We start from the raw sequence: 13,873 nt of genomic DNA, 5'->3' as shown, positions 1-13,873 counted from the left end.
AAATATGACTGAACTGGGAGGGATCACATCTATTTCTGCGATCCATCTCCTTCCACGAATGGTAACGAAAAGAAAATCAAATCATTCATACACATGGCAGTATATTAGATTATACAATCTCATATAGGGCTCTAATTATGGTTATTTTTTGAACTGAACTTCTAGAGCTTATTGAAGAAAAAGTTGGAATCTTGGATTTGGGTTTATATCGGTTTGTACATAGGCTTTATAGAAGGGGCTCTGATTGAGCTTTTTGAGATCCAATTTGAGCCTCAGGCGACCCAGTATAACAAACCAAGTTGGAAGTGTTTGAGTTTCTATTGGGATTGGTGCTTGCATTTAGCATTTAGTGCCCGATAGTTCCTAAAATAAGATTGCCTTTAATAGGGAATACTTTTTTGCTAGCCAGAAAAGTTGAAAGTGTGTCTAGTGATGTGTGTGTGTGTGTTCATGCGTGAGATTCCTTGTTCTAGTTGACCATACAAGGAATGAATGTAAGGTTTTTCTACTTTTAACTAGTGTGATTGTCAAATACCGATTTGGTATTTTTTGTGTAGCAATATATCTATATGCTTCCAATAAAATGTATGCTTTGTGGATGGCCCTGTTGGGTGGAGTTAAGCAGTATGACAGTTTTGTATTGTTGAGCATTACAGATAAAAATGATTGAGTTATCATAGTCTTGTTCTTTGGCTTCACCCGTTGCTCCCTTTCCAATTTATAATTAAGCACTTTATATTGCTGTAATGTAACAGCTTTAGTTTTTATAATTAAGCACTTTATAATTAAGTTGTTCTGAAGAAGCATTCATTTTTGCAGGGTTTAATTAAGTTGTGTGTGGGTCATGTGAGATTGTACAAGTAGCAGTCATCTGTTGGGTTCATATTGAAGATACAAATCCTGAACAAAATAAAATGGGACAACTGCAATTAGGTTCCAAGAAAGGAACATAAATATTATAAAATCTCAATGACAAGAGAGTAGTATGTAATAACAACTTTTAATAAAAAATGATAATTTTTCATTTGTTATTGAGACTTTTTAGAAACTATTTTCTTTTCATATGGATTCTATTGCAATTCTCCCAAGTAAAATTACGGTGTTTTAATTCTTATCAACAAGTCTTAAGTGATTAAACTTGTATGAATGAAATCTTGTGGCTCTTCTACTATTTGTCGGTTATGTGGGGAGGCCACCCATGAATTGGAAGAACCATCATCTATATCGCCAATATCAATCAGCATTCATCAATACCTCATAAAAATTTGGATTTTTTTTTGGTGGTGAATAGTAATACTACCTCCGGTCCTAATTATAAAAGCCAGTTGACTAATTTGAGGAGATTAAGAAAGTAAGTTGAGTTAGTTATTTGTCCTAAATAGGTGTTGTCTTTTTTAAAATATCCTTGCTAATCAAATGTATTGACTAGAACTCTTATTATTAGAATGACTACTTTGGAAAAAATGTATAAATATGAGAGAGAAAGTGAATTGAGGTCTTATATTTAGAATCAAAATAAAAGTCAAACAGGATCTTATATTAAAGACCGGAGGTAGTAATAATTGTGTTGGGCTGAACAATTCCACCGTCTCTTATGGGGAGAAGGAACCCACTCACCCGTTTTTACAAGGCTACAGAACGCGAGATGGTTTTTTTTTTTTTTTTGTGAGCTGAGAACGTGAGATGTTATTGAACTGAGATTTTCAACAAACAAACTGTGATAATTGATAGAACAAATAAAGTGGGAGATCCCCTTGGAATAAAATTGGTTCGGCTGCATTAATACTCGCTTGTTTAAAAATTTTACTCACCGTAATTCGTTGGTTTCTTTTTATTTTTCGTTTTCACATGGGTGCCAATGGGGTCTTTATATATAACTTGTAAATTTCAGCCGGGTGTTGTTTCTAATTTTCGAACAAGCGGAGTAGCTGTATGATCTTACAAGAATTTTATTTGAGTACCCTACTGATGTGGGAATTACACATAGCCACCTAAATGGTGTGAAAATTCCATATAATTACCATAATCCGGTGAAAATGACCCACGACTGTTCTAATCATACGGGTAAATAAATACCCTTCTCACGCAAACGTGCACAAAATCCCCCATGCAATTCCAGTTGGCATAGTGAACTTTTCATCAATGGAAGTGTTCTCTTCACATGGAATTTCATGCAGTTCTCGTCACCAATTGAGTATTGATTTCTAGGACCTGAGGAAATTGAGGAAGTCAATTTTAAAATCTATCAGTCAATTTCAGAGAACATATTGTTATCCGCCTCTCAAAAGCATATATGCAATTTGTTATGAGTCTCGCATTTGAAAATCTTACAAACGTAGTATGGTTTATAAGTTTAAAAGCCTGTCCCTCTAAATAGGCTATTCTTTTCTTTTATTTATTTATTTATTTTGAGATGAAATTCTCCCTTTAAATTTGTGCTCATAACATTGATATTCTCATTAAGGGTTGATGTTTATGACCACCGTCGAAGACTTTCGAGAAACAAGAGGTCGAATGTGATTCTGAGAGAGAAATGAGAGGAAGAGATTTTGAGAGAATCTGAACCTTCTCAATATATATACACGTGTGAGAGAGAGAGATCAAAGTGTTAATCACAACTTAAAATGCCTATGCACGTCACATATTATTATTGTTGAGGACACTCAATATATACTCTTTTAGATCAACTGGCTTGGGACTGTTCTAGTTTAAACGGGTCTTAAATTTGAGATGTGGGAATGCAACATCTTAGGGGTCAAGAGGTCAATCTTAATAATTCCTGTTAAACCTCTATTAGAATTAATTTGAACCTGTTGTTGTGCCTGAAAGATAACTTGACTCAGGATACTAGCTGTTTATGCAAAAATATATAAACATACACACACACACTCTCTTTTAACGTAGAAAAGGGCCAAGAAAATGTGGACTTACTAATCATGATAAGACAAACACGCCATTGACCAGAATACACTTCGGATTTGGCGACATTGTGGGTATATTCCGGGACATCAAGCCAACAAGAACAAGACATCGTTTGTGTGGGGCTAATTAATGAAATGACGCCACCGTTATATTGAACTCCTCCGGTCTTTAATATAAGACCCAACTGTTGAGTTAGTTTTAATACTAAATATAAGACTCATTTATCATATTTATCAATTTTTTCTAAATTACACCTATAGATATTCCCTCAATCATAATTAAGTAGAAGAGGGAGATGGGGTATTAAGAAAGATGATTATGGTGTTTTAGGAAAAACGTGTCACGTTTTTATAATTAACTAACTTACCTAACTTTATTAATCTAATCAAATTAGTTAAGTGAGTTTTATATTAAGAACTGAAGGAGTATATATACTTTATAATTAAAAAAAAACACACTCTCTCGTATTCTTAATATAAAAGTTTGTTAATTAATTTTAAAAAATTTAAAAAATTAGTTAAGTTTCTCATTGATAACAAAAATGTGTATTGACTTATTTCTATTACCTTTTTTTAATCATGTGGGAGGCACCTAAACTAATTAATAAGGATATTTTGGCAAAAATATCATAAATTTGGAAGATAAAATGAATTAACATTTTATATTTAAGATCAAATCTAATTCTTAATTAGCTCTTGTATTAAACACAAGTAGGATTATATATAAATCATTTCATTTCGTTCTAATGTTTTTCAACCTATCACATTTGTATAACATAAACATTTACAAAATTGATCCCAAATATTTTTCACAAATAAATCATGCCTTAAAAATATTATGGCAAAAAAAAACATGTTGGATATAATTTATATTTAATTATATTTTAACTATTGGAATAATTGAATAAGGATTAAATCGGATATTCCGATGAGATTTTGGATAACTTAATAATATTGTGTGCGTATCCCTTCTGTGGTCCTAAAGCCAATTGACCGAGTCCGGTTTTATAATTAATTAGATAACGGCAGACTTACAAAAGAAAATGTTTCTGTACTCTCTTTACACTATGTTTGGTACAGGATTTTTAGAAAGAACGGAAAGGAAGTTGCTATCCTCCCCTTATTTGGCTAGTGCAATTTTTTAGGAAAGGAGGGGAGCAACTCTCCTCTCCTCGTTTGGTTAAAATGTTTTTTAAAAAAAGGAGAGCTCTTCTCCCCTTCTCTTCTCTTCTAACCTCCCTTCCAAAAGTAAGATTTTTTGGAAGAGAGATGAGAGATAATAATTTAATTCTTCATATATCCTTTCGATTTGTTAACCCCTAATCAGTCGTAAATATTTCTACATAAAAGAGTTCTTTTGAGCATCTAGCAAGAGGTTGAGGAGATAATTGTCTTCAAAATTAGTGAGCATTGTAAACTTTTTTTTTTCCCTCTTCTTCTAGTTCTAGGAGGCCTTCGGTATTTTCTTTCACCTTCAAGGTTTTTTTTCTGATTGAAATCTATCACTCATGACTTTTTATCTTGATATTCTATAAGTGTGTGACTGTGTCTTGTAAATCAAAATTGGTGAATTGCATTATATATAGTTATATCTTAACAAAATAAAAAAGTGAAAAAATTCATTTAAATTTTGAGGTTAAAATAGTCAATTTTTTTATTAGAACAAAATAAGATATTATTAAAATTGTTTCCTCCCCTCCCCTCCAATCAATCCAAACAGGAGATCATTAAAATCCCTCCCCTCTCTTTTTCTTGATTAAAATCCCTCATCTTCTTTTTCTTCCGTCGAGTCAAACACAGCATTAAAGTCGGTTTGGTACAAGGGAAATTGAAAGGAGGGAGAGAGAAGAAAAATTTTAATGAACTCGTTTTAAAAAATTAAAAAAGTAGAATTAAAATTTTCTAATAAAATTTTCTTACTCTTTTATCTTATATTTAATTTTTATCAAAAATTTTTAAAATGAATTCATTAAAATTTCTCCTCCACTCCTTTTCCTTCGTGTCCCTCGTATCAAACAGATCCAAAAGAATTTCCTGGCCAGTGACGGCAGAATTCTGAGTTAACGTCGTTGCTCCCCATGCTGCTTAGAAAAATTTTCAATCTTTGTTTTTCTTTTTTTCTTTTGCGGGATCAATCTCTTCGTTTCATCTAATTATTCTCCAGATTATTTTCTTCCTTTCTTTTTAGAACAAACTTACATTAAATTTCTCATATTTACTATGTCAAGTCTTCTAATCATATATATAAAAAAATATTAGCATTTAATAATATTTAATTATAAATTTATATAAAAAACACTTAATTATAAATTTATATAAAAAAACACTTAGTTATGTGTGATTGGACAACTTGATATAATAAGTATAAAAAGCTTGACTTAAGTATTTTTCTTCTTTTTATTCTTTTAGTTCCCTAGCTCAAAATATTCGAAAAATTATTGCTTTGTATATTTATTTAGTATGATAAGATGTATTTATAAGTCTTCCATTATAATGACATCGTGAGATTTCTAATACTTATATATAGCTATTAATTTAGAGGACACGTGTCCTAAAAAAAATGCTTCATAAAACATATGGTCAACGGTAAAAAGAGTTTTATAAAGCAAATGTAATGATAAACATTTTTTAACTTCTGCTTGTCTCTAAACTTTATTGAGAATCTCTATCCGTTATTTAAAAAAGAAAATGATAATTAAGACCTCTTTAGTATATTTAGCATCACGTGACTATCAGTTAAAAGCAAAAAGGCTCCAAAATGGCCATATGAAATCATACTGATCATTACCTTTTTAATTTGCACTTTTTTTTTATGTGCTTTGTGCCCAACGTGCAATATTATTATCAGTGTTTTGATCTAAGTAACAATTATTTCTCTTTGAGATGACAAGTGACCATGGTTAAATAAACAGTGTAATTTGTTTCATGGATCATGCCTGCCTCGTTTTATTTCTAAGTTTTAATAATAAAAGGATTAAAAAAAAAGACAAGAAAGGTCACCAACTTACAATACCATACATATGATCTACTTAAAGCCTAGGACTTGACTTAATTTGGAGTCTTGAATTCTTTTTCTTTTATACACATAGTTTAGTTTACGTGACTTACTGTTGCCTTCACGCTTCAAAAGTGTTTATAAAAATACTTATAGATCGGTAGCAGAATTTGAACTCAGAATCTAAAGAATCATGAATCGACTCATTTCTAATTGGACTAATTTTTGTTGGCTAAAACCTTGAATATGAATGCATATAAATACTGGATGTGTTTTTAAAGATGAAAGCCAGCCAGCCGTATATGCAGGGGGCCCAACTTGACACGGATTGGATTAGTGCGAATTGAATTACTACCTCCTGTCTTAATTATAAAATTCTATTTGTAGTCTATAAATAAGGTCTTATAATTAGGATTAGAGATAGTATATTACAAGATGATATTTAAGGGGCGAGATCTAGTTTTTTTTTTTTTTAAATTCTGTCAAAGAAATCAGTTAATGTGGTACTCCTATACTATTTTTATTAGAAAATTATTTTTTTAATATAAATTTTGAAACTTCAATGACTTTTTTAGGAAAAAAATTGTACTTTTACTTGAAAACATTGAGATGAATTTTGACCTTTTGACCCATATTTTGTTTGCAATTTAGCCCCCTTTCGTCAATTGCTATATTCCTCACTTACAGTTAACCATGCTTCGTGTAGAGTTTCAGACTGTTAATTATAGACCTAAATGATGCAAATTTTAATTTATTTTCATTTTATAATTTAAATGTTTTCATTATAATAGGAGTAGAATATAAAATAAAATACATTTTTAATTGTTATTTTCCAGAAGAAATCAACATAAAAATTCGGAAAACGCTTGACATGCAAGGAATGTTTCAAGGCTTTTTTTAATTTCTCTTAAATTGCACAAGGAGAGGTAATTTCAACCTGAGGGCGTTTATAATATCAACATATATTCTTTTCGATCCTAAATCTATATATATAGGATCTCATTTGTCTTTCAAAACTCCTGCTTAATTGCCCTATTGAGGTAATTAAGTTTAATTGAACTAGTATTGTCCATGATTTTACAATTTTTACACTTTATGTAATTCATGCCTCACTCGCCCCTGGCTTTTATGTCCGCTAATATTGCCATCACGGTCGTTGTCTTTATCAACCCATATATGTATATATGTGCGTATTTATTTTTGCTCGTGAAGATAGATCCTCTTAAATCATGCTTAGGAAGAAAGTGGGCGCCACTTATAGTGATTTGGTTGTATTTGAGATGCATATCTTGTAATCCTTTGAGGTTTTCGGATGAATAGTAGAGAAAAATTTACTCTTCAATTTACCTTTTTTTTAGAATTTGAAATTTAATAATTTGCTTTGTTTTACGCATTTCCATCCATTCGCACACTCAATTTTAAGTATTTCCTCGTAGATTTCTTCCTCTCTCTCTCTCTCTCTCTCTCTCTCTCATTATAATCAATTTAAATTCATTTATACAATAAATATGTGGGATAATTACAACAAGATCCCACCTAAAGGAATTAAATATTAAAAATGTCCCTTAAAATCATCAAATTACTCTCAGGTCTCAAGAGATTTCATTACAATAAATTTTATTTGTTTAATTATCAAATTGTCCTTTTTTCTAAGTCTGTATTGACAATTGAAAGAGCAGTCATTGATAACTCAAAGTGTAAGGAGTAACAACTATCGCGGCAGGTATTAACAACACATGTATTACATTTTGTGATGTGTTGAGAAAATATATTGTTAATACCTGTCGCGATAGTTGTTAATCCTTACACCTTTAATTGTTAACGACTACTTTTTGAGTTGTCAATACAAACTTAAAAAAGAAAATAATTTAGTAATTAAATAAGTAAAATTTATTGTAATAAAATCTCTTGGGGATTTGAGAGTAATTTAATGATTTTTAAAGATTTTTTTCTATTTAATTCTCTTAAATGGGACTGTATTACAATTTTCTCTAAATAAGTCAACCTCGAGTCCGAGACCCCATCAAAACATGATGAGCAGTGCTAGGATAGCTCGCAGTTGATTCCTTCTAAACCAAGTAATTAAGTTGTTGCTCAGCACAAAAAAAAAAGAAGGGCAATTAAAGTTATTGCTCAGCTCAAATAAGAAAAAAGTAATTAAAGTTATTGCATTACAGGACAATTTTTAACAAACTTTAGCAAGATAGATATATTTTTTTTTTTTTGGTTAATTCTTCACTTGATGGAATTAAGTCATACGCTACAAAGGATTAAACTAGTAATTTTTTTTTGTAATTATACTATTAATATATGTGTTCTTTTTTATTTCATATAGATTTATAATTAAATATTATTAAATGTTAATATTTTAAAAATAAAATATATGATCATATGTGATTAGAGAATCTAACATAATAAACATAAATGATGTAAGTACTCGTATTAATATTTTTTTTGCTGACCCAATAATTAACGTGCTTTTTTTTAATAAAAAAAACTGTATAAAACTGAGGTTACTTATCCTTGAAATTGATTTCGTTTTTGTGTCGAAGCTATTCCTAGACATTGGGTGCCACATCAGCTAAAAAAATTGACTTGGACCAAAAACAATAACGTGTTTGTGACCACACGTGAAACTTTCCCACATTCGAAGCCACTAAAATATGCAGACGCCAGCGAACTTTGGGCGGACATCTGAGTGTGTTGTCTTCACTCTTCATTCTACTTTTCGAAGCCAGTTCCTTCAGAATTAATTATTTTCCTTAATTTTATCTTTTTAATTTTAGAGGTCGAATTTACATTTTTACCCCCATAAGCGAAACATGTATAATTTATTTAATTTCAAGCAACTATATGCCTAGGGACATCTGGCCAAAAAATACATGCCTAGGGATGAGCCCAAGTTTTCAAAACTTATTACTCCTCTAATACTTAATATAGGACCCAATTGTTGAGTTAATTTTGGTCTTAAATATAAGACCTATTTTTCATATTTATTAATTTTTTCTAAATTACCTTTATGGATACTTCCTCAATCATAATTAAGTAGAAGTGGAAGAGGAGGTATTAAGAAAGATGATTATGGTATTTTAGGAAAAACGTGTCACATTTTTTATAATTAACTAACTTACTTAACTTTCTTAATCTAATCAAATTAGTTAAATGTGTCTTATATTAAGGACCGGAGGAGTATTATTGGAAAGTAAATGGACATTTTTATTTTTCAACTATTTCCAGAAAAACACTTGTCCTCGATGTACAAACTGGTTAGAGGTTTAGATTTGATTCTAAATATAATACATCAATTTATTTTGATTTCTAAATTTAAAATTCATTTTTTAAAATATTCTTGTTGATTGCATATATTAAAAGAGTTTCTATTAAGGGAAATAATGATTAAAATAATATTTTTAAAAAATCAACTCATATTTATTACAAATAACTAATATGATTAATTTTATTAATTTATCCAAATTATAAGAACTGTAGGAAGTATTTTAAAGTCATAAGCAAAGCAGTGTCACTCTTAAAATTATGAAAAATATTGTAATACTACCCGTCCTTAATATAAGAACTAGTTTAACTTTTAATTTGTTCTTAAATAATAGATCGCAATCAATTTTATATCTCATATTTATTAATTTTTTTCAAAGTAGTCCTTATAATAGTTACGCATATTAAATGTAATAGTGGGCATCACTTAGTGATTTGGTTGTATTTGAGATGCATATCTTGTAATCCTTTAGTTACTTCTCTAATTCTTATATTTAGAATCAAATGAATAGTGAGAAAAATTTACTCTTCAATTTACCTTTTTTAAAGAATTTGGAATTTAATAATTTGCTTTGTTCTCTGCACTTCTGAGTATTTCTCATAGATTTATTCCTCTCTTTTTTTAAAAAAATTATAATCAATTTAAATTCATTTATACAATAAATATGTGGGATAATTGCAATAAGGTCCCACCTAAAAGAATTAAATATAAAAAATCCTTCAAAATCATCAAATTACTCTCAAGTCCTAAGAGACCTCATTACAATAAATATTATTTGTTTAATTATCAAATTGTCCTTTTCCCCTAAGTTTGCATTGACAACCAAAAGAGCAGTTGTTGACAACTTAAGGTGTAAGGATTAACAACTATTACGGCAGGTATTAATAACATATACATTACGCTGAAAAAATATATTGTCAATACCTGCCGCGATAGTTGTTAATCCTTACACTAAGTTGTCAACAGTTGCTGTCAATACAAACTTAAAAAAAAGACAATTTGATAATTAAACAAATCAAATTTATTGTAATAAGATCTCTTGAGGACTTGAGAGTAATTTAGTGATTTTAAAAAACTTTTTTGTATTTAATTCTCCTATATAAGATTGTATTGTAATTTTCTCTAAATAAGTCAACCTCTGAGTACAAGACTCCATCAAAACATGATGAGCAGTACTAGGGATAGCTCGTGGTTGATTCCTTCTAAACCAAGTAATTAATGTTATTGCTCAGCTAAAAAAAAAAAAGTAATTAAAGTTATCGCATTACATGACAATTTTTAACAAACTTTAGCAAGGTAGAAATAATAATATTTTTTAAATCAATTCTTCACTTGATGGAATTAACTCATACGCTACAAAGGATTAAACTAGTAATTTTTTTTTTGTAATTACACTATCAATATATGTGTTCTTTTTTATTTCATATAAATTTATAATTAAATACTATTAAATGTTAATATTTTAAAAATAAAACATATGATCGTGTGTGATTAGAGAACCTAACATAATAAACATAATGATGTAACTCATGTAAGTATTAATTTTTTTTGTTGACCCAATAATTAACGTGCTTTTAAAAAAAAAAAACTGTATAAAACTAAGGTTACTTATCCTTGAAATGGATTTTGTTTTTGTGTCGAAGCCATCCTAGACATTGGGTGCCACATCAGCTAAAAAGGTTGACTTGACCAAAAACAATAACGTGTTTGTGACTACACGTGAAACTTTCCCACATTTGAAGCCACTAAAATATTCAGACGCCAGCGAATTTTTGGCGGACATCTGAGTGTGTTGTCTTCATTCTACTTTTCGAAGCCCGTTCCTTCAGAATTAATTATTTTCCTTAATTTTATCTTTTTAATTTTAGAGCTCGAATTTACATTTTTGCCCCCATAAGTGGAACATGCATAATTTATTTAATTTCAAGCAAGGGGGTGTTTGGCAGGGGTTCAATTCAGCTCACGGTTTCCAGATAAGGGAATAATTTATTGGCTTCAATTATTGGCTCTCCCCAACAAAGGCTCAACGGTCAGCTCCACGGTGAAGGGAACAAGCACGCGGGGTTCATTCAGCTCACGGTCAAGACCCATTCTTCGGCCTCTTCTCTCCCATTCCGTCGCCCCTTCTCCCACTGCTCTGAAGATTTCCCTTCTCCTGTGCCGTCGCCTTTTGTCCCATTCGTGCTGTGCCGTCGCCTCTTCATCCCATCGATGAGATCGTGAACCGCTGAGGAATTTCAGTGCCGACGAGGTGTTTCTCGGCCTCCGAGAAGAAGATCGCGTATTGGGTTGCCTGATCCAAGCCTTCCATTTCCGGTATCGTCGCTGGTCAGTTCATCTGAAGTCAGTTCATTCTTCCACCGTCGCCCCTTCCGAAGCTCTGGTCGCCGTGTCTTCTTCCGTCGGTCAGATCCAACTCCTTCCGGTAAGCTGTCTTCTTCCGTCGGTCATTGTGGCTGGAGATCTGGTGCATTAGAAATTCTGTGAAGCGTCATTTTTTCCCCGAAACAGAGGTTCTGTCAGTGTCGTTTTTTTCTTCCGAATCAGATGTTGGTTTCACCGGTTGCCTATGCTATGTTCACTTGTAGAGGCTGATTTTGTTTGATGGTAATCATGTGTGTGTGTATACGATGGGAAAGATCTCGGTTGTGACTGGTTGTGCTTCGTGTGTGTGTATGAGAGACAGAGCATTTGGTGGGTGTTGATCAAATTTTCCGTTTGGTCGATTTTATTTCGGAGACAGGACGGTCGAATTTTTTTCTTTTGTGCTTGATGGTTGCTTTTGCAGTGTTATATGTATGGGATTTTGATCGTTGGTTGTAGCCAAATTGGGTCAGTTAACCGAAATGAATTCTCCTGGATGCTGGGAAAAAAATAATTATTAATGTGTATGTATACCGTTGGATTATAGAACACGCCGCTATACTTGTTAAATACTATCCTGTTATATCATATCTCCTGGACTGAATGGTATGCTTTTTGGGTTAAATTTGTGATAACTGAACTGTTGTAATTGGTTTATAGCATAATGAATAAAAAAAATGGCAAAGCTTCATGGGATATAAGAGCCACAAAGGTCTTTATTGACCTGTGTATTGAAGAAGTTGAAAAGGGGGGAAGAAGAGGAACTAGCTTGACAAAGCCTGCTTGGACAAGTATTGAGGAGAACTTTACTGCAAAGACTGGGAGAGTTTATACGAGAATCCAATTAAAGAACAAATATGATACCTTGCGAAAGGAGTGGCAGTTATGGGATAGGCTGCTCCGTGAGACAGGTTTAGGGTGGGATGCCGAAAGGAATACTGTTAGTGCCCCTGATGATTGGTGGGAGAAGAAAATAGTGGTAATCATTTAATTTTATTTGAGCTTGTATTTTCTCCCATGTTAACGTTTTTTGTATAATGTATAATATTTTTGGTGTTGAATGCGCAGGAAGTTCCAGGCTATGAGAAATTTAGAGAAAGAGGGCTTCAATTTCGGGCTGAATTGACTCAACTCTTTGGGTCTGTAGCTGCGACTGGACCACAGTCATGGGCACCTTCTTCCATGACACTTCCAAGCGAAGGAGTTCCTGAAAATGATATGGAAGAAGGATCTGGAGATAGTGATGAAATTTTAGGGGCACCAACTGGCATAAGCGGGGAGTTTAATTCAGTCACATTCAATGACAATAGTGGAGGAAGTAGAGGCAACACTGGAATGAGACAGGAAACCATTCGTGGGGGTAGAAGCACAGGTGGCAGTCGACCTAGTAGCTCATTAGGAGTTAGAAAAAAAGGGTGAATCCATGAAGAAGAAATCTACTACCACTATGAAAATAGCGGATGCACTAAGCAGGATAGCTCAGGCAAATGAAAATGATTCTCAGCGTGAACATGAAGAGATTTCAGAAGCACGTGCTAGGAAGCTAGAAGAAGAAGCACGTGCTTATGAGACGTCAATTGCGGGAGTCATGGAGCACCTTAATGAAGTTGATGAAATTGTTGATGATCCTGATCTGTTTGGCCGGTGCACAACACTTCTTATGGATAAGCCAGCTGCAAGGGAGATGTATGTGGCTCTGAAGAACAAGAGGGAAAAACTACTGATCTTCTTGAAGCATGCAACTAAGGATTGAGACTTCATTTATGTTGCTTAGAAGATGACTGTGATAATTTGTATCTATTTTTATGTGACTTAGAAGATGACTATGATCATTTGTATCTATTTTTATGTATTATGTGACTACTTAATTTCTGTAGGAATTAAACAACTTATTTTCTTGTTAAATGTTAAGTAATTTCTTATCAGGGTTTCTGAATTTTATGTCTATGTGCACAGGACAAGACAAAAAATGGCTGATGAAATTAAAATTGCGGAAAAGTATCGTAAACGACGGAACAAACGGGTTAATCAAGTTGCAGTAGCGGTTGGTGGATATGCTTCTCTTCATTTGTGTAAAGAGCCCCAGCATACAAGTATTTATACAGGCAAGGTATGGGTAAGGGACGTTTTACAAGGCCATTCCAATCGTTGTTATAACATGTTTAGGATGGAAAGGGAAGTGTTCTTTAGTCTTTGCACAGAATTGCAACAACACGGTCTAAGAGAAACTAGAAATGTTGGGATACATGAAATGGTTGCAATGTTTTTAAATACCGTTGGCCATGCGCTTAGTAGTAGGATGCAGCAAGAAAGATTTCA

The 13,873-nt window shown here is 32.2% G+C and overlaps 1 protein-coding gene across 1 annotated transcript; it reads left to right on the top strand.

Moving 5' to 3' along the window:
• The first annotated feature begins 4 nt into the window (after positions 1-4).
• LOC114713154 (uncharacterized) lies at positions 5-12,973 on the top strand. Its single transcript, XM_028897742.1, has 6 exons — positions 5-61; positions 166-284; positions 11,432-11,615; positions 11,979-12,022; positions 12,215-12,533; positions 12,623-12,973. Exons 1-6 carry the CDS (start codon positions 5-7, stop codon positions 12,971-12,973), a joined length of 1,074 nt encoding a protein of 357 aa, XP_028753575.1.
• Positions 12,974-13,873: the final 900 nt, after the last annotated feature.

The sequence above is a fragment of the Neltuma alba genome, unplaced genomic scaffold, assembly GCF_004799145.2.
Source record: "Neltuma alba isolate B1F8T4 unplaced genomic scaffold, ASM479914v2 tig00011419_pilon, whole genome shotgun sequence".
In the NCBI taxonomy this organism is placed as follows: Eukaryota; Viridiplantae; Streptophyta; class Magnoliopsida; order Fabales; family Fabaceae; genus Neltuma; species Neltuma alba.
This window is presented reverse-complemented; position numbering and strand designations above follow the sequence as displayed.